This window comes from Triticum aestivum, chromosome 5D (genome assembly GCF_018294505.1).
Source record: "Triticum aestivum cultivar Chinese Spring chromosome 5D, IWGSC CS RefSeq v2.1, whole genome shotgun sequence".
Classification (NCBI taxonomy): Eukaryota; Viridiplantae; Streptophyta; class Magnoliopsida; order Poales; family Poaceae; genus Triticum; species Triticum aestivum.
In genome coordinates this window covers 518,841,808-518,860,129 of record NC_057808.1, presented here as the reverse complement: position 1 = coordinate 518,860,129, position 18,322 = coordinate 518,841,808, and the positions used below count along the sequence as shown (strand labels likewise).

General features: G+C 50.6%; 1 protein-coding gene and 1 pseudogene across 1 annotated transcript; both read left to right on the top strand.

Moving 5' to 3' along the window:
- Positions 1-2,338: 2,338 nt before the first annotated feature.
- LOC123123397 (UDP-glycosyltransferase 91D2-like) lies at positions 2,339-4,032 on the top strand (annotated as a pseudogene).
- An 8,352-nt stretch (positions 4,033-12,384) lies between these two features.
- LOC123125920 (uncharacterized) lies at positions 12,385-15,681 on the top strand (the record flags this gene model as incomplete). Its single annotated transcript, XM_044546358.1, has 3 exons — positions 12,385-14,073; positions 14,182-14,430; positions 14,683-15,681. Coding segments are annotated over exons 1-3 (2,937 nt in total), but the record flags the coding sequence as incomplete, so codon positions are not given.
- Between the last annotated feature and the right edge of the window lie 2,641 nt (positions 15,682-18,322).

Below are 18,322 nucleotides of genomic sequence, written 5' to 3'. Positions count from 1 at the left end.
GGTGTGGCCGCGGTGCCCCTTTGCCCTTTGCAGGGTGTGTTCTTCTTCCGAACGGCTCGACTTGCCGATGCCCGTTCGGATCGAGAGGAACGGCGCGGCCTTGCGGCGGCGCTACTTTTTCCGTTGAGGATTCATTCATTGCCCTATCGATTAGGGTTCTAGGAGAGGGGATTCTTTTGCGGGATTAGAACTCCCGTTTCATTTTCCTACTGAAAAACCTAAACCAATCTGGCTGATACCTTTGATAGGCCACTTTGGATCGGTTAGGCTAGATCAATCCGGTAGCCCTACCTTCTCCTTGGGTTGAAGAGCTCGAGCCGGTGCCGGCCATGGTGAAGTAGTGGCCGGTGATGGCAGAGAGATGGTGGCGGTGGTGTCCTTCCCGTGAGCACCACACTAACCCTAGATCAGTAAGGAGTGTTGGTGGGGTTTGCAGCAGCGGTGAATCTCGTATCCCGTGCCCCGACCCCCACCTCTGTTTATATAGCGCGGGTCACAGGGGCCCACCAACCATGGTTTGGTTGGGCGCCCCGGATCAGGGCGCGAGTCAGGGGGCCGCTCGACCCGTTGGGTTCGAACGGGAAAGAGATCATCCTAACACTGTGGTGTCGCTAGTTGCCTCCTGTGCGCGGCCACCCCCGGCGAGGCACCTATGGCCACGGGCATCTATCCATGGCGTTCTTCGTACAGCTCCAACTAATACTTGATCTATTTGATAAATTCTTTATTTGCAAAAACAGGTGTGTCCGCTTCAAATGCGGTAGCATCATTGGGTGCAGAGGCCGTGTTCGCCTATCCGTCTGCATCCGCTGTGTGTTTTTATGTCCCAAACAGACAAAATCTGGACAAATCGAACGTCCGTTTAGGATCAACGGTTCAAGTTGGCATTAGAGCATCTCCAACAGTGGCTGCAAAAAACGCACGCTAGGTAAAAGGCAGTTTTAGCGCGCACGGGGCGGGTTCGCGCGCTCTAACGGTGGCGGGAAACTCAGGCGCGTGCGAAAAAGCGGCCGGGCGCGCGGCGTCCGACGCGCTTTATAAATGAAGCGCCCACCTACGCGCCCTCCCACCGCTCTCCACCTCGCCACGCGCCCTCTGCCGCTCTCTCCCCGCTCCCTCTGCCGCTTTCTCGCCTCGCTGCCGACGCACCACCGCCGCGCCACCATGCCGCCGCACCGCCGGGGAGTTTCGGGCTACTGCGGTGTCTGCACGCGCCCTTGCGGCGCCCTCTCCGCCGAGATCCGGTCCGGCGACATGCGCCTCGGCCTCGGCACCTTTGACACCGCCCACGAGGCCGCTCGCGCGTACGACACGGCGGCGTGGCGCCTCCGGCTGTCTCGTAGGGACATGAACTTCCCGAAGGTGCCGACGCGGGAGCGGGCGCCTCCCCCGCGGCTTATCACCGACGAAGATTGTCCCGAGAACCGGAGGCGGGAGCGCCGTCTCAGCCTCCCGAGATGGACGAGGAAGCCATGGAACTGTGGCGCCAACCCTTCCCGCAGGACGTCATCAACGGGATGGCGGAGCGAGCCGCCTATCGCGAGGACCGGCGTACGCAGAAGGCGGCCGCTCAATTCAACATCGAGCTAGGAGCAGCGTCGTCCTGGGACTCCGAAGACGATCGGTACCGTGACGCCTTCATTAAGACGTCGGAGAAGGACATCATTGAGGCGGAGTCCGAGTAGGAGGAGGATGATGAGGAGTAGCTTTTTTTATCTATCGTTGGAGGAGGCTATGAACTATCTATGCACTATCTATGTATCGTTTTTTATCTATCTATGTACTCTATCTATCTATCTATATATCGTTTTTATCTATCGTTTTATTGGAGCGGAATGTCTATCTATCTATCTATCTATCTATCTATCTATCTATCTATCTATCGTTTTATTGGAGCCGAATGTGTATCGAGTCGTAGTAGAAAAGAGAACAAATATAGCGTGTCTGCTGAAGCGGATCGCGCGCGCTATATTTTGCAGCCGCCGCTGGAGCCAGCGCTCCGGTGCGCAAAAAACTCACGATTCCGACGCTGTAATCGCCTTTTTAGCGCGCCACGTGTTGCGTTGCCAATCATTTTTTTCTTTAGACAACTTGCCCATCATGTATAGTACATAGATGTGATGTGCGTACATACATGGCCTGCTAGATCTACCGATGCATCATGCATGATACTCCGTCGAGCATCATGCATCAAAGTAGCGGTTCAAGCGTCAACATAGATCATAATTGCAAATAGTTTCGCTCGTACCAGTTGGTGTCAGGCTGCCTTCATTCTCGTACACCACGTACTGTTTACCACTCTGTCGATATTCATGGTGGGACCATCATGGGCCCACTGGACATACTCTAGACACACGGCCCGTCGTCAGGCAGGCCGAGCTAGCTCCTGATCCCCGCCATGGACAGCGCCGGGTCCTCCTCCTCGCCGCTGCGCGTCGTGATCGTCCCCTGGCTCGCGTTCGGCCACATGCTCCCGTACCTGGAGCTCGCCGAGCGGCTGGCGTCGCGAGGCCACCCCGTGTCATACGTCTCCACGCCGCGCAACCTCGCCCGCCTCCCGCCGCTGCGCCGGCCGCGGCGCCGCGCGTCGACCTCGTCGCGCTCCCGCTGCCGCGCGTCGACGGCCTCCCCGACGGCGCCGAGTCCACCAACGACGTCCCCGTCGACCAGCGGGAGCTCCACTTCAAAGCCTTCGACGGCCTCGCCGCGCCCTTCGCCGAGTTCATGGCCGCCGCGTGCGCCGATGAGGGCACGAGGCCTCACTGGGTCATCGCCGACAGCTTCCACCACTGGGTCGCCGCCGCCGCCGTCCAGCACAAGGTTCGGCTCACCTGCCGCGCGCGCTGCTCGCTTCGTTCCATTAATTCCATCCAATGCACATGTCAAATCTAGCTCGATGCTCAATCAATCAGGTGCCATGCGCGATGCTTCTCCCGACCGCTGCTGTGATCGCTATTGCGCGCGCCGAGACCCGCCCTCGTTACGAGCAGGAGGACATGGCTCCCATGTACGGCGACCAAGGCGCATCGGGTATGTCCCTCGCCCAGCGCTGGCTGTTGACGAAAGAGAGGTCCGCGCTCGGGGTCATCCGGAGCTGCGTGGAGTGGGAGCCCGAGTCCTTCCCGCTGGTGCAACCGCTCCTCGGCATGCCGGTCGTGCCTCTCGGCCTTCTCCCACCGTCACCCGACGGAGGCCGTCGTGCCGGCGGCACCAATGAATCATCAGAGCACGCCACCGTGCGCTGGCTGGACGCGCAGTCGCCCGGCTCGGTGGTGTACGTGGCGCTAGGGAGCGAAGTGCCGCTGCCCCTGGAGCAGGTACACGAGCTCGCCCTCGGGCTGGAGCTCGCCGGGACGCGCTTCCTCTGGGCTCTCCGGAAGCCCAGCGGCGCCGCCGTCCTAGATGACGGAGCCGACATGCTTCCACCGGGTTTCCAAGAGCGCGCTCGCGGCCAGGGGCTGGTGACCACGGGGTGGGTTCCTCAGATGAGCATCCTGGCGCACCCCGCCGTGGGCGGGTTCCTGACGCACTGCGGCCAGAACTCGCTGATCGAAGGGCTCCTGTTCGGCCACCCACTCGTCATGCTACCCATCTTCGGCGACCAAGGTCCGAATGCACGCCAAATGGAGGCGAAGAAGGCGGGGTTGCAGGTGGCGAGGGACGAGAGCGATGGGTCCTTCGACCGCCATGGCATCGCGAGCGCGGTCCGGGCCGTAATGGTTGACGCAGAGGCAAGGAGGAGATTCGTGGCAGGTGCAGCGAAGATGCAGGAGGTCGTAGCTAATTCGGAACGGCAGGAGCGGTACATCGACGAATTTGTACAACACCTTAGAAATCATGGCGCCGCCATTGCAACTGATGGCAAAGCCACTACGGCCGTCCTCGCAACCAGCTGAGACGGACTACTTCGTGAGCAAAAAGGGATATTTTTTGTTGTTGCGGAATTTAGGGAAATTTTGCGTGTTTCATATACTTTCATGCATGGCTGCTACACTAGTCTACAGCTACTGTAATTTTTAAAAAAAAAACTTTGTGCACAGAATTGTACAACTGGTCCATTGTAATTTTTCTTTCTCGGAGCATCTACAGTCGGGCGCCTCAACACCCCTTCCCGCTACGGCACTCACCAGTCAAAAAACCATGATCCCGACAGACACATCATACTGGCCCTATACATCTGGGCTGACCGGCACCTCTCGTATTCAGCCTAAATCTAGGGAAGGTCTGGCGCGTCCGCCATATCGGATCCTGCCATACTAGCCCACCCCGACCCTACATATATTCGTCCTCATCCACTCTCCAGACCAAACCCTAGCTACTCACACTACGACACCAAGATCCCTTCCGGCGATCTCCAGCATGGCACAGCGGATCTGAATCCGACCACTCCAAATACGTCAACTGGGGCGTTGTCCCATGTGGGGCGGAGGAGGATATGGCCATCCGCACGACCCTTCGCTGATCCCGGGAAGACTGTGCCCGACTGACGTTAGAATCTGTCCGACAGGAATTTATTTGTGTCGGGGCAACTCACGCTCGGATGCACCGATGTTGGAGGCTCGAGGTCTGTCTACCACGCCATCTCATAGGGACCAGCCCAATCACATACAGTTCATTGTGTTTGAGCCGAGCGACAAGGTTGACAAGCTTTCGGTCATTGTAATAGATATCATCAAAGAGATCTTAGTTTCAGTTTTCCCATATGTTCAAGGAGAGGAAGGCCTCTGCGACAAAGATCAGACATGGTCAGCCACAGGTGACATCTTCTGCGGTCCTTTCTCCCTGTCAGTTCTCAAGCTTGGTCTCATCTGATTCCGCATGCGTCTTGTAGTGCATCATGACGTGGTATTATATAACATAATGAACTAGAAACTACTTTAGTGATCTAAACAATCTTACATTAGTTTACAGCGGGAGTATTAGTTTGCATGTCACATGTCACACAATTTTGTTTGTCGATTTTTAAAACAAGCTATTGGTTCCATTGGTATTTGTATACTATTGTACTAATTAATTAATTTCGACCTTGAGGCGGATGCTGTTACCAAACTGCCTCGCTCAATTTTAATTTTGAAGTGATTTTTTTGGATTGCGTAGGAGAAGGATGTATTCCAAGAATTTGAAAATTATAATACTTCCGTTTCTGAATTGTTGAAATTATTTAACGACAGCATATCCGTTTTGTATTAATAAAATAAAAAAACCAACAAATATCTACAGTGGTGGTGTCATAAAACCAAAATTGTTTCTTTTCCCCTACTTTTAACTGCAACTTCAATGGTTCTAGTGCCCTCCCCCCCCCCCCTCGCGCGCTCACACACCCACACCACAAGCCGCCGGCCGACTCCCTGTCTTTTTGCGACTTCATAGCAACACAAAGAGATTTTGCTAGTTACGATTTATAAGGGTTTAATTCACGTCTGTTCTAAGAACTAAAAAAATGCATATGTTCTGGATATAGACATTAAGTTGATGTCTTTGGTGCGATTTCACCAAAGTTCTCTTACAAGCCGGTGTTGCTCTCTGGTTAGGCCTGGTTGGTGAGCTAATGCTTGTGTACATGACCCATGACACACATGAGTTCAAGATTGCGTAATAACATATGGTGCACTTAAACCTATATACTTAGACATGCTGGAATAATTGATGTTTCCGAAATTGATTGAAATAAGAATGGAATAATTGAAATTTGTGTGAAGTTTTTATAAAATTAATTGAAACCTGATTGAAACAATATATTTTTTGTGAAATTATGAATTATATTAGTGAAATATTAGAAACAACAAACAAATCATTGGCATAATTAGAAAAATTATTGTATGATATTCATGGAGCCCAAATGTATTTGAAAATTGAGATTTTGATATTCCAATTTTTCTACAACAAATATAAATAATCACACAAATTTCAATGATTATAGCCAGATTCCAATCAAATTCAGTTAGTAGGCATTTCAAAAAATTGGATGTTTGATTTTCTTATATTTGATTATACGTATAATTTAAATTTAAATTTTGGATTTGAAACTTCCATGGAATGATTAAAATATTATTTAGTGGAGACTAAAATTCAAAAAAACTTATTTCAAATTACCGATCGTTACTGAAATTTAGTGAAACATATGTAAAATTTATACTTCCTGAAAGTGGAAATAAAAAAATTGGAAAACGTTTTCTCAAAATCTATATTTGTGAAATGTTCAAAGTTCATTGATTTTGAAGATTAGTGGATACAATCAAAAGTTAATTATAATATGTTCCAAAAAAGGGTAAGCACAAAGTAAAGAAAAAACACATTGATGTGTCGATGGGGAGTGTGAATCCATTTTCTATGTTAAAAAGAGAGCTTTATAAATCAAACAAAATAGGGGCGTTGCATCCGGGTTTATAAGGCCCAAGATGCCCGGAGAAGCACTTAAGATCAGACATCAAACCATGAAATGGGCTAAACAATGTGCTACGCATTACATGGTAAAGAGTTGGCGTATGGAATGCAGGAGGAGGCGACCCCGTGCCGTTCCCGCGGGCGGCCCGGGAAGGGGCGGCGCGGGCCGTTTCGCCCGGCAGGTGCTCGACCGGGCGCGCGCTGGCGCGGGTGCTCGCGCTCGGGGCGGCGCAGACGGGACGGCGTGGCGCGTGGCGTGGCGTGCGTCCTTTGGTGGAGGGAGGGCGCTCTCCGTCCTGCTCGGCGGCCAGCGGCAGCGACCCGGCGGCCAGGAGCGCAAATCCGGTGGGTGGCTCCTCCGGCGGCGTCTCCTGGCGTGCTGTGATGCGGATCTGGTGGCCTGGGGCCTGTCGGTGCCGCGGCGTGCGGGGCTCCCTGCCCCGGCTCTCAGATCTGGCCCGGGTGAAGAGGGGTGGCAGCCCTCCTGTCCCTACTCGCAGGCTTCGTGCTAGCGGTGCTACTCGATTTCATCGGCGGCAAGTGTGGTGCTACGAGTTGGTTCGCCTGGACTAGCCTGATGCGTTGGTGCTGCTCAATGGCGGCAGAGCAGCGGCAACGAGTGCGATGGCGGATATGTGTGGCAATGGCGTGATTGCTGTGCAGGAGTGCACGGTTCAGCAGAGGTGTTGGTTCACTTTGGTCAACTGCGTGGGAGTGAATGTTCTGCTGCTCCAGGTGAAAGCTTGGCTTGTTTCTGGCCGGCCGGCGGCGGCGGCGCCTATGGGCGTCGCTATCTTCCTTGGAAGCGTTGCTGAGGAGTTTCGTGCAACCTCTCCTCTTGGGTCACGATCTTGGGGCGAAAATCAGGATCCTTGTTGGATCAGGCGGCGGCGGCGGCGGCGTCTCTGCGTCGCTTTCCCTCTTGGGGGCGCCGTCTTTGAGACCTTGGTCCCTTTTGCGATTCCGGCAGGATGGACGTGCACGGCATCGCGGTCGGCAGATGTTCGACCGGCGGTGTGGGAGGTTGGCATTGCGACTTGTGTGGCGACGATGATGATGGTGTGCAGAGCTGGGTCACGGCTTGGCCTTCTGATGTCGACGGTCCGGTCCATAAACGGCTGTGTCTATGCTTGTTTCTCATTGTGACACAGAAGTCGGAGCTGCGTGCGGCGGGGCCCGTGCGGCAACGATGACTCTAGGAGGGTGGTTTGAGCGGATGGTGCTCTCCGGAGGTTGTGCTGGGTTATGTCGGTGTGAGGCATGCAACTCTCTCCTACGAAGCTTATCAGCAAAATCGGAGCTGTCGGTCCTCGACGTCTTCAGCCGATTGTTTGGCTTGTGGCTGGAGAGGTCGTCGTGTGTCGTTCGTTCGAAGGGTTTTGACGGGTCGTCTGCGGCGAAGTCAGAGTTGCCTGCTCGGGAAGAGGTGATGACGATGACAATGTGTCGTGGTGGGCGCACGGCAGATGCCAAGGGATGGCTAAAGAGAGGAGGAGGCTCGAGGGCATTGGTGGGTTCCAGAGGCGGGGTCGGCATGAGCGAGCGCGGGACGCAAGACATACCCAGGTTCGGGGCTCTCCGGAGAGATAACACTCCTAGTCCTGCCGAGTGTGGTTTATAGGTAACAGTACAGAGTTGCTCCTAGAGTTGTTTGGAGGACGAAGGAAGGCAGACCAAGGCTTAGGCTGCTCCCTCTCCTGGTGTGGCTAGTCTAGTTGATCTGGTGTTTGCTATGGTTCTCGTCGTGCGTGTGAGTCGCTTGCCCGTATGCTTGAGGGCTCCTGGGGGGTTTTATAGGCCAACCCCCCAGGGATACAATGGTAATGTTACAAGGCCGTGGGTGCCGGTGTCAAAACCGGCGGATCTCGGGTAGGGGGTCCCGAACTGTGCGTCTAAGGTCGATGGTAACAGGAGACGGGGGACACAATGTTTACCCAGGTTCGGGCCCTCACTATGGAGGTAATACCCTACTTCCTGCTTGATTGATCTTAATGAATATGAGTATTACAAGAGTTGATCTATCACGAGATCGTAATGGCTAAAACCCTAGAAGTCTAGCCTGTATGACTATGGTAATGAGTATCTCTATCCGGACTAAGCCCTCTGGTTTATATAGACACCGGAGGGGACTAGGGTTGTACAAGGTCGGTTACAGAGAAAGGAATCTTCATATTTGGCCGCCAAGCTTGCCTTCCACGCCAAGGAGAGTCCTATCCGGACGCGGGAGAGAATCTTCGATCTTGTATCTTCACAGCCCATAAGTCCGGCCCATGTCCAACGGGCCGGACGTCCGAGGACCCCTTAGTCCAGGACTCCCTCAGTAGCCCCTGAACCAGGCTTCAATGACGAGGTGTCCGGCGCGCAGATTGTCTTTGGCATTGCAAGGCGGGTTCCTCCTTCCGAATACTCCAAGATATTCTTCGGACGCAACGAACGTGTCCGGATCTGCAACACAAGTACCACACACACAGTCGTAGAGAGTATAATATTTCACGAGTCCAATCTGCCGGCAACTTTTCGCAAGATGGCATCACACCTGCCCGGTCATTATTTCGAACCGTTCCCGGTCCTGCCGTTCCACGTTTCGAGGCGCTGTTTTTATTGGCACGTCTTGTCGAGGCAGAGATCGTGTCCCCTTATTGCGGGATTCTCATCAATACGAGCGTGGGTAACCCAACCGTTCCATTGGAAAGATTCCTTAGGAGTAGGCAGGCTTTCAGGCTTAGGAGGAGGCGTTCGATACCCGTTGCCCTTATAAAGGAGCCAAAGGCCGTTTCTTTTTACGCCAAAACTCTAGCACCCAAGGTTCGACTTCATTGCCCCAAGCTTCCAATCATGTCCGCACCCAGCCCTCAGGGCCGATGGGCGGCTTCCTCCATCATAGAGGAGGACATTGCGAAGCTTCGGGCGGCCAGATACCTGACCACGGAGATCCCCCACAGGCTTCCTGCTCAAGGACAGGTTATCCCGACTCCCAGATCCGGCGAGAGGGTCGTATTCATCTCTCACTTCCTCCGAGGGCTAGGGTTCGCTCTTCACCCCTTCGTCCGGGGGCTCATGTTTTATTACGGACTAGATTTTCACGATCTAGCCCCAGATTCTTTCCTCCATGTCTGGGCGTTTATCATTACGTGTGAGGCCTTCCTCCGAATTCCCCCACACTTCGGCTTATGGCTCAAGACCTTCAGTGTGACGCCGAAGCTGGTCGATGGGAAACAAACGGAGTGCGGCGGTGCTGTAGTGAACAAGCTTACCAATACTCACTGGCCAAAAGGCTCTTTCGCCGAAACTTTCAACCAATGGCAGCGGGAGTGGTTTTACATCACAGAACCCCGCGGTACCAAGTGGGCAGCTATACCTGCGTTCCGCTCTGGCCCTCCATCACATCTTGCATCATGGATTAATAAGGGGCTGGACTGGGGATCAGTTGATGAAGTGCAGACTCTACAGAGCCGCATCCGAACCCTCCTCGAGAGGGACATCGATCTTGTCCACGTGATGCAAGTAATGATAACCCGCCGAACCCTGCCATGTCAGCGCCGGCCTCTCCGCATGTGGGAGTTTAATCCGGAAGGACCACGAACCCTCCAACACTTCTTCGGCACCACGCACAAAGGAATGTGGAAATTGTTTTTTGGGAAACGAAAACAGTGGCCGGACACCACCGAGGACCTCGGCCTCGACTGCAACCATCCGGATACCTCGGTAATCGCTCAACTTCTGAGTTAAGTACGCCATAATACATTACTGAACAGACTATCTTCCTCCAGGGCTGGATAAAGAAAGTGGAGCGTATTAGGTGTTCGGTCCCCCTTCCCGAAGACTCAGCGGATCCCGTACTAACAAGGATGCTGACCCCGGTGCCGTACCAGGTGCCTGTGGAGGGAGACAAGGCGGAGAGCGGGAAGGCCAAAGGTGGCATCCCTTATGAGGGTACATCAGATACCGTGTCCGAGGAGATCAAGATTCCCCCGCCCGAAGGCGAAAGTGAAGGAGAAGCCAATATTCTCTCTCCCCATGGTAAGAAAAGGGCCGCCTCCGAAGGTTGGGAGGAAACGGCTCCTAAGCGAGGCAAGATGCCCTCGTCGGGTGGCTCGGGCTTGGAGGGCGATGTCATCGCACGGTCTCACAGAGAGGACAAGCCTTTAGGCAAACCGTAAGTGAACAAGGGTGTTTTAAACATATCCCGTCCCTTCCTCGGTAATCTTCAACAATATATGTTTTTTTGCAGTTTGGCGAACAATCTTCAGCAATCCTCTTCCTCGGGGGACCTTCTCCCAGAGGTGATGGAAAGCGAGACGCCTCCACCGGTCTCCTCGCCCAATAGGGCGGACGACTTTGAGGTGTCGTCGCGGAGGGTCTCTCCTGATCAACAAGTGGTGCGAGGGACAACTCGAAGGTAACACTTCGGTAGCCCAGAGTCCGGGGGCCAACAACAAAGGCCCCGAGCTGCCTGGCGTACGACCGGAGACAATCATAGGGACGAATAAACGGATCCCTTCAAAGGGAGGCCATACTCCTACGACAGCTTCCGGAGGTCCAGAAGTGCTGGATACCTTGACGAACATGCTGCGACAGGCGTCCGCTCGGAGGAACATCGTACCTTGATGGGTATGGTGGTTGAAAGGGTTCTGTCCGCGAAAAGCGGATTGACTGAAGCCTGCACGAGCCTGCTAAGAGGCTTCACTAGTAGAAAAAGGGTCAAATGTCAAGCACATTAGTGCCGGTTTGCTTTTGAGCCGGCACTAATGTGTTCATTAGTGCCGGTTCCAACGGCTAGCCAGCCGCTTTCATTAGTACCGGTTCGTGGCCGACCTTTAGCACCTGTTCGTGCCACGGACTGGTACTAAAGTGAGTGGTGGCAGAATGTTGTCAGTCCGGGGCCCCTCCAGCACCTTTAGTACCGGTTCATGGCACGAACCGGTGCTAAAGGTCGTCCTACATAAGCCCTTCGTCCACCTGAGCTCGCTCTGTTCTTCCCCTTTCCCCTCTCCTCTCTGTTCTTCCCCTCTTCCTCTCGAGCTCATCACACATTTTGCCCAAAATTTGTCAAGATTTGAAGGCCCCCATCCATTCAAATGATCACAAAGGTTAGCAACTTTGTCCTTTCATCTCTCATTGCTAGATTAGCTCTTGCAATGCTTTGTATAGTGATTAATTTATGAGTTTAGTAATTTGGTAGAAAATATATGTGCTAGTATTTGATTTATATGCAATTTGTGGTCAAAACTAACACTTAGTTTGCATATGTAGGTGTGGTTTACTTAGTGCCTTCTAAATCTCCGTCGTAACCACAGTCGATCGCCCGCACCGTTCCGTCGCCGGCACCACCTTGTGGTGAGCCTCTTGTTCATGAATGTTTTACATTACCAAATTGATGTTTGTGTGATTTGGATATATAGTTACTCGTATAATTATCTTACCCGTACGTTGTTTGTTATACATAGTGCCATGGTTTTGATATCCGTCCCCGTCGGCCCTCGTCCTTGTTATGATTCGGATGTGGTATATTCTCTTTTAAAACTAGTTGTTGCATTTCGTGTTTATGACAAATTATGCCCATCAAGTTGACATAGATATTTTTGTCTAGGAGGTTTGTGAACCGGAAATTCCAACCGACCCTATTGTCGAGAGGTTAAATTTAGTTGAAAGAGAAAACGAGTATTTGAAAGAAAAATTGAAAAGAATTGAGGGGGAGAAGATGGAATTGGAGTTGCATGTTGCCGATGTCGTCGATGATCACAAGATCAAGATGGAGAAAATGCGCTTGAAGATTAGAAAGATTAGAAAATATGCCATTGATAGTGAGGCTTGGTATCATTATGCTGTTGGATCAATTGTTACCTTAGTTGCGATCTTGATCGCATTTGTTGTTGCATTTAAATTCTTTAGTTAGAGAGTTATTTGTTTGTTGCATTTAAGTCTTGTATGAACTTTATGTATGAACTTGTATTAATTTGGTCTATTCGGTGTTGTGTAATGAAGATGAGCCGACAATGGATGTACGATGACCGATGCTCTCCCGAGTTCATTAATGGCGTGCAAACTTTTCTGCTTGCGGCTGAGGCAAACAAGCGGGCGGATGGTTTTATGCCTTGTCCATGTTTAGTCTGTAAGAATGATCACAATTACTCTACGTCAAGAACCATTCACGTCCACCTGTTTAAGTCCGGTTTCATGCCCCACTATAATGTTTGGACCAAGCACGGAGAAAGAGGGGTTATGATGGAAGACAATGAAGAAGAAGAGGACGACGACAACTATCCTGGCCATGGGTTCCCTGAATACGATGATACAACAATGGGGGAAGAAGCTGAGCCGGCAATGCGGGAAGAAGCTGAAGAAGAGGCATCAGATGAGCCCGCTGATGATCTAGGTCGGGCCATTGCCGATGCAAAGAGAAACTGCGCAAGTGATTTGGAGAAGAAGAAGTTGCAGCGCATGTTAGAGGATCACAAGAAATTGTTGTACCCGAATTGCGAAGCTGACAAGAAAAAGTTGGGCACCACACTGGAATTGCTGCAATGGAAGGCAGAGAATGGTGTATCTGACAAGGGATTTGGAAAGTTGCTGGTAATGATAAAGAATATGCTTCCAAAGGACAACGAATTGCCCGAGAGTACGTACGAAGCAAAGAAGGTTGTCTGCCCTCTAGGGTTAGAGGTGCAGAAGATACATGCATGCCCTAATGACTGCATCCTCTACCGCGGTGAGTACGAGGATTTGAACGCTTGCCCGGTATGCGGTGCATTGCGCTATAAGATCAGGCGCGATGACCCTGGTGATGTCGAGGGCGAGCGCCCCAGGAAGAAGATTCCTGCCAAGGTGATGTGGTATGCTCCTATAATACCACGGTTGAAACGTTTGTTCCAAAACAAAGAGCATGCCAAGGCGATGCGATGGCACAGAGAAGACCGTAAGAAAGACGGAAAGTTGAGAGTACCCGCTGACGGGTCGCAGTGGAGAAAAATTGAGAGAAAGTACGGGAAGGAGTTTGCAGATGACGCAAGGAACGTATGGTTTGGTCTAAGCGCAGATGGCATTAATCCTTTTGGGGAGCAGAGCAGCAACCATAGCACCTGGCCTGTGACTCTATGTTTGTATAACCTTCCTCCTTGGTTGTGCATGAAGCGGAAGTTCATTATGATGCCAGTGCTCATCCAAGGCCCTAAGCAACCCGGCAACGACATTGATGTGTACCTAAGGCCATTAGTTGAAGAACTCTTACAGCTGTGGAATGGAACAGGTGTACGTGCGTGGGATGAGCACATGGGGGAAGAATTTGACCTAAAGGCCTTGCTGTTCGTGACCATCAATGATTGGCCTGCTCTCAGTAACCTTTCAGGACAGACAAACAAGGGATACCGCGCATGCACGCACTGTTTGGATGATACCGACAGTATATATTTGGACAATTGTAGGAAGAATGTGTACCTGGGACATCGTCGATTTCTTCCGAGCAGGCATCCCGTAAGAAAGAAAGGCAAGCATTTCAAAGGTGAGGCGGATCACCGGACGAAGCCTCGCCACCGTACTGGTGCTGATGTACATGATATGGTCAAGGATTTGAAGGTAGTCTTTGGAAAGGGTCCTGGCGGACAACCTGTTCCGAATGACGCTGACGGACGCGCACCCATGTGGAAGAAGAAATCTATATTTTGGGACCTGCCCTATTGGAAAGACCTAGAGGTCCGCTCTGCAATCGACGTGATGCACGTGACGAAGAATCTTTGCGTGACCCTGCTTGGCTTCTTGGGCGTGTATGGGAAGACAAAAGATACACCTGAGGCACGGGAGGACCAGCAACGTATGCATGGAAAAGACGGCATACATCAGGGTCATGCCAGCTACGCTCTTACCAAAGAAGAGAAGGAAATCTTCTTTGAATGCCTGCTCAGTATTAAGGTACCGTCTGGCTTCTCGTCGAATATAAAGGGAATAATAAACATGGCAGAGAAAAAGTTCCAGAACCTAAAGTCTCATGACTGCCACGTGATTATGACGCAACTGCTTCCGGTTGCATTGAGGGGGCTTCTACCGGATAACGTTCGATTAGCCATTGTGAAGCTATGTGCATTCCTCAATGCAATCTCTCAGAAGGTAATCGATCCAGAAATCATACCAAGGTTAGAGAATGATTTGGTGCAATGTCTTGTCAGTTTCGAGTTGGTGTTCCCACCATCCTTCTTCAACATCATGACGCACGTCCTAGTTCACCTATGCGAAGAGATTAGCGTTTTGGGTCCTGTATTTCTACACAATATGTTCCCCTTTGAGAGGTTCATGGGAGTCTTAAAGAAATATGTTCATAACCGTGCTAGGCCAGAAGGAAGCATCTCCAAGGGCCATGAAAATGAGGAGGTCATTGAGTTTTGTATTGACTTTATTCCTGACCTTAAGCCGATTGGTGTTCCTGAATCGCGGCATAAGGGCAGACTGGATGGAAAAGGCACGCTAGGAGGGAATCAAAAAATATGTATGGACGGACATTCTCTCACTGAAGCACACTACACAGTTATACAGAATTCCGCCTTGGTGGCTCCGTATATGGACGAACACAAGAATTTTCTACGCTCCAAACACCCGGAGCGGTCTGATGACTGGATTACACGTGAACAAACCAGGAGTTTCGCCGGCTGGTTGCAGACACGTACCATGCATGACGCCTCTATTGAAGATGACCTGTACTCGCTGTCCCAGTTACCATCTTCGAATATAATGACTTTCAAAGGGTACGAGATAAATGGTAATACATTTTACACGATCGCCCAAGATAAGAAGAGCACCAACCAAAACAGTGGTGTCCGCTTTGATGCAACAACCAAGACGGGAAAGGAAACATATTATGGTTACATAGAGGAGATATGGGAACTTGACTATGGACGTGATTTGAAGGTCCCTTTGTTTCGGTGCAAATGGGTCAATATGACACGATATGGGGTAACGGAAGACCCGCAGTATGGAATGACAACAGTGGATCTCAACAATCTTGCGTATGCAGACGAACCATTCGTCCTAGCTAATGATGTGGCACAGGTTTTCTATGTGAAGGATATGTCTACCAAGCCGAGAAAAAGAAAAGATAAGGAAGCGAATGCATCATACGATGAGCCAAAGCGCCACATAGTTCTTTCTGGGAAGAGAAACATCGTGGGAGTGGATGACAAGACAGACATGTCAGAAGATTATGAAAAGTTTGATGAAATTGCTCCATTCACAGTGAATATTGACCCGAGCATCCAGTTAAATGATGAAGATTTTCCATGGCTACGGCGCAAAGGGACATACGCGAAGAAAAAGTTTCACACCCAAAGATCTGGGATGTGATCGGCTTCACTATCATCACTTTCTTCTGTGTTTCACACCCAGGAGGGAATCTCTGTAATAGTTAGGGTAGTTATGTGTTTTGGCATTTGAAACGCGAAGAAATTTTATGTGCAAACAAATTCTTTCATGCATTTACTGATTTTTTCAGCTAAATGACCCTGAAATTGAAAAGCATTTCAAATGAACTCAGAAAAGGTTGAAAGTTGGCATGGTATCATAATTTCACCCACATAGCATGTGCAAAAAAGTAGAGAGGGTTACCGCAAAAACTGGATGCACTTCGTGTATAAAATGGACAATCTCTTTCGAAGTATCAGGGTTTCGGACGAAAACTCATCCGTTACAAAGGGATTTCATTTTTTAAATAACCTAAGCATTACCAAATTGAATATAATGATAAAACACACTAATATTAAACATAAGAAAAAAGAATCACTGAAAATCTATTTTCAAAGTTAAGTTATTCACAAACTAGTGATTCACACAAATTTCAAATAATTCAAAATGTAAACTATTCAAATTTGTAAACTACCGGCACTAACAGAAAGTTTGTAATTTTTTGTACCTAAAGCAAAAATATTCCCAAAGAAACTCTAAATACAGCAAAAAACAACTCAAAAATAAATAAACCAAAAATAAATAAAGCAAAAAAAAAGAAAATAAAAAAGCCCACCTACTGGGCCAGAGCGGCCTGCATACGACTAGAAACCCAACCTGTAGTTGGGCCAGGATGCAGGCCCGCAAGCCCAGTAGGCCCACAGGCAGAGTAGGAGAGGTAGGCCCAGAAGGCCTGCTATTGAGAGGAGCTCAATGCAGTGCCCGCGTCGGGGCTTATAAACTGGTCCTGGCGCTCCTCAACTAGCGAGGTGGGACTAAACTTCTGCGCCCCTCGCCTGGCAGCGCACACCCTTTAGTATCGGGCGGTGGCACCAACCGGTACTAAAGGGTGGGCCTTTAGTACCGGTTGGTGCCACCACCCGGTACTAAAGGTGGGCGCTTCCCGCCGCTTGGCCTGGCCAAAATCGACCTTTAGTACCGGTTGGTGGCTCCAACCGGTACTAAAGGACCATCCTATATAAGAAACACTTACGAAAATTTCGTCAGTTTCCTCCCACTTCTCTCTGCTTCATCGCCGCCGCCCCGTCCCGCGCCGTCGCTGCCGCCGTCGCGCCGTCCCCGTCGACTCCGCGCCGCCCCCGTCCTCGTCGCGCCGTCCGCGTCGCCGGCCCGTCCCCATCCCCGCACCGGCCCGCGTCCCCGTCCCCGCACCGGCCCGCGTCGCCGTGCCGTCGCCTCGACCTCGCCCGCGCTGTGAGCCTCTGTCCCCCCTCTCCTCTCCCTCCAATCGAAGCCGCCGCGCGCGCCGCCGGCGCCGTCGCCTTGGCTCGCCGTCGCCGTCGCCTGCACACACAACACATACACACACACACACCATACACACACACATACACAATTTTTGTTCTGTTTTTAGTTTTTAGTTTTTCTGTTTTTAGTTTTTAGTTTTTCTGTTATTAGTTATTAGTTTTAGTTTTTTCAGTTTTTTCTGTATTAATGTTATAGAAATGTTAGTTATATATAGAAATGTTAGTTTTTTCTGTATTAATGTTATAGAAATGTTTGTTATATAGAAATGTTAAAGAAAAATTAGTTATACAATTTTAGTTATAGAAATGTTAGAAATGTTAGTTTTAGATATGGTCGATGTTTTTTTAGTTTATTATATTTTTAGTTATAAAATTTAGAATTTGCATATAAGAAATCACAATCCAATCATTTAAAAAATGTTACTTTACTTTTGCGGCATATAGTATTTGTTGTCAACGATGCCCGGCCCGCATCCTCGCCTTCGACCCGTTCGCGACGACGTCCTGCTTCAGAGGACCCATGTCCGGGATTGGGCTCCGCCGGGCTGGCACTGGGAGGTGCTACCTGGAGGGGCGCGACGCTTGGTGAGGAACCCGGCCTCGGGTCCCGTCGTCGACCCTGATCTCCTTTGGTGGCGTTCGCGTGGGCCACATTCGGTGCAGAGGGAGCCGGCCCCGCCGGAGGTGGTGCGTCGTCGTGTCAGGGAGGAGGACGAGCACGTCCATCGCTACATGGCTGCTATGGACGTCAGGTTCTCCAATACCTGGCAGGTTCTTTGGGCAGATGACCGGAGATATGATCCTGTGATGGTTCCTTGTCTTTGGGTGTCCACCGCCCGCGCCCCAGGAACCGCGAGTGGCCTAGATTCTTCTATAGTATTCGATCTTTATTAGCTACCTAGCCAGTGATGTATTCGAGATTATATATTATTTGAGACGATGTATTCGAGATTATATATTATTCGAGACGATGTATTCGAGATTATATATTATTCGAGACGATGTATTCGAGATTATATATTATTCGAGACGATGCATATTATGTACTATATGATTCAGTTTTTCCTTATTGATTGCATCCATGCATTGTAATTTGAATACTAAATTGTTTTATATTTCTTCTGTATTAGTTAAATAAAAGCTATGGCGGACAATACCGGCAGAGAGGGAGAAGAGGCCCTGTTCGAGATCATACGCAGCCCTAGCAGGCCAGATGATCTGAATGAAGCAAATGACGGCTCCCAATA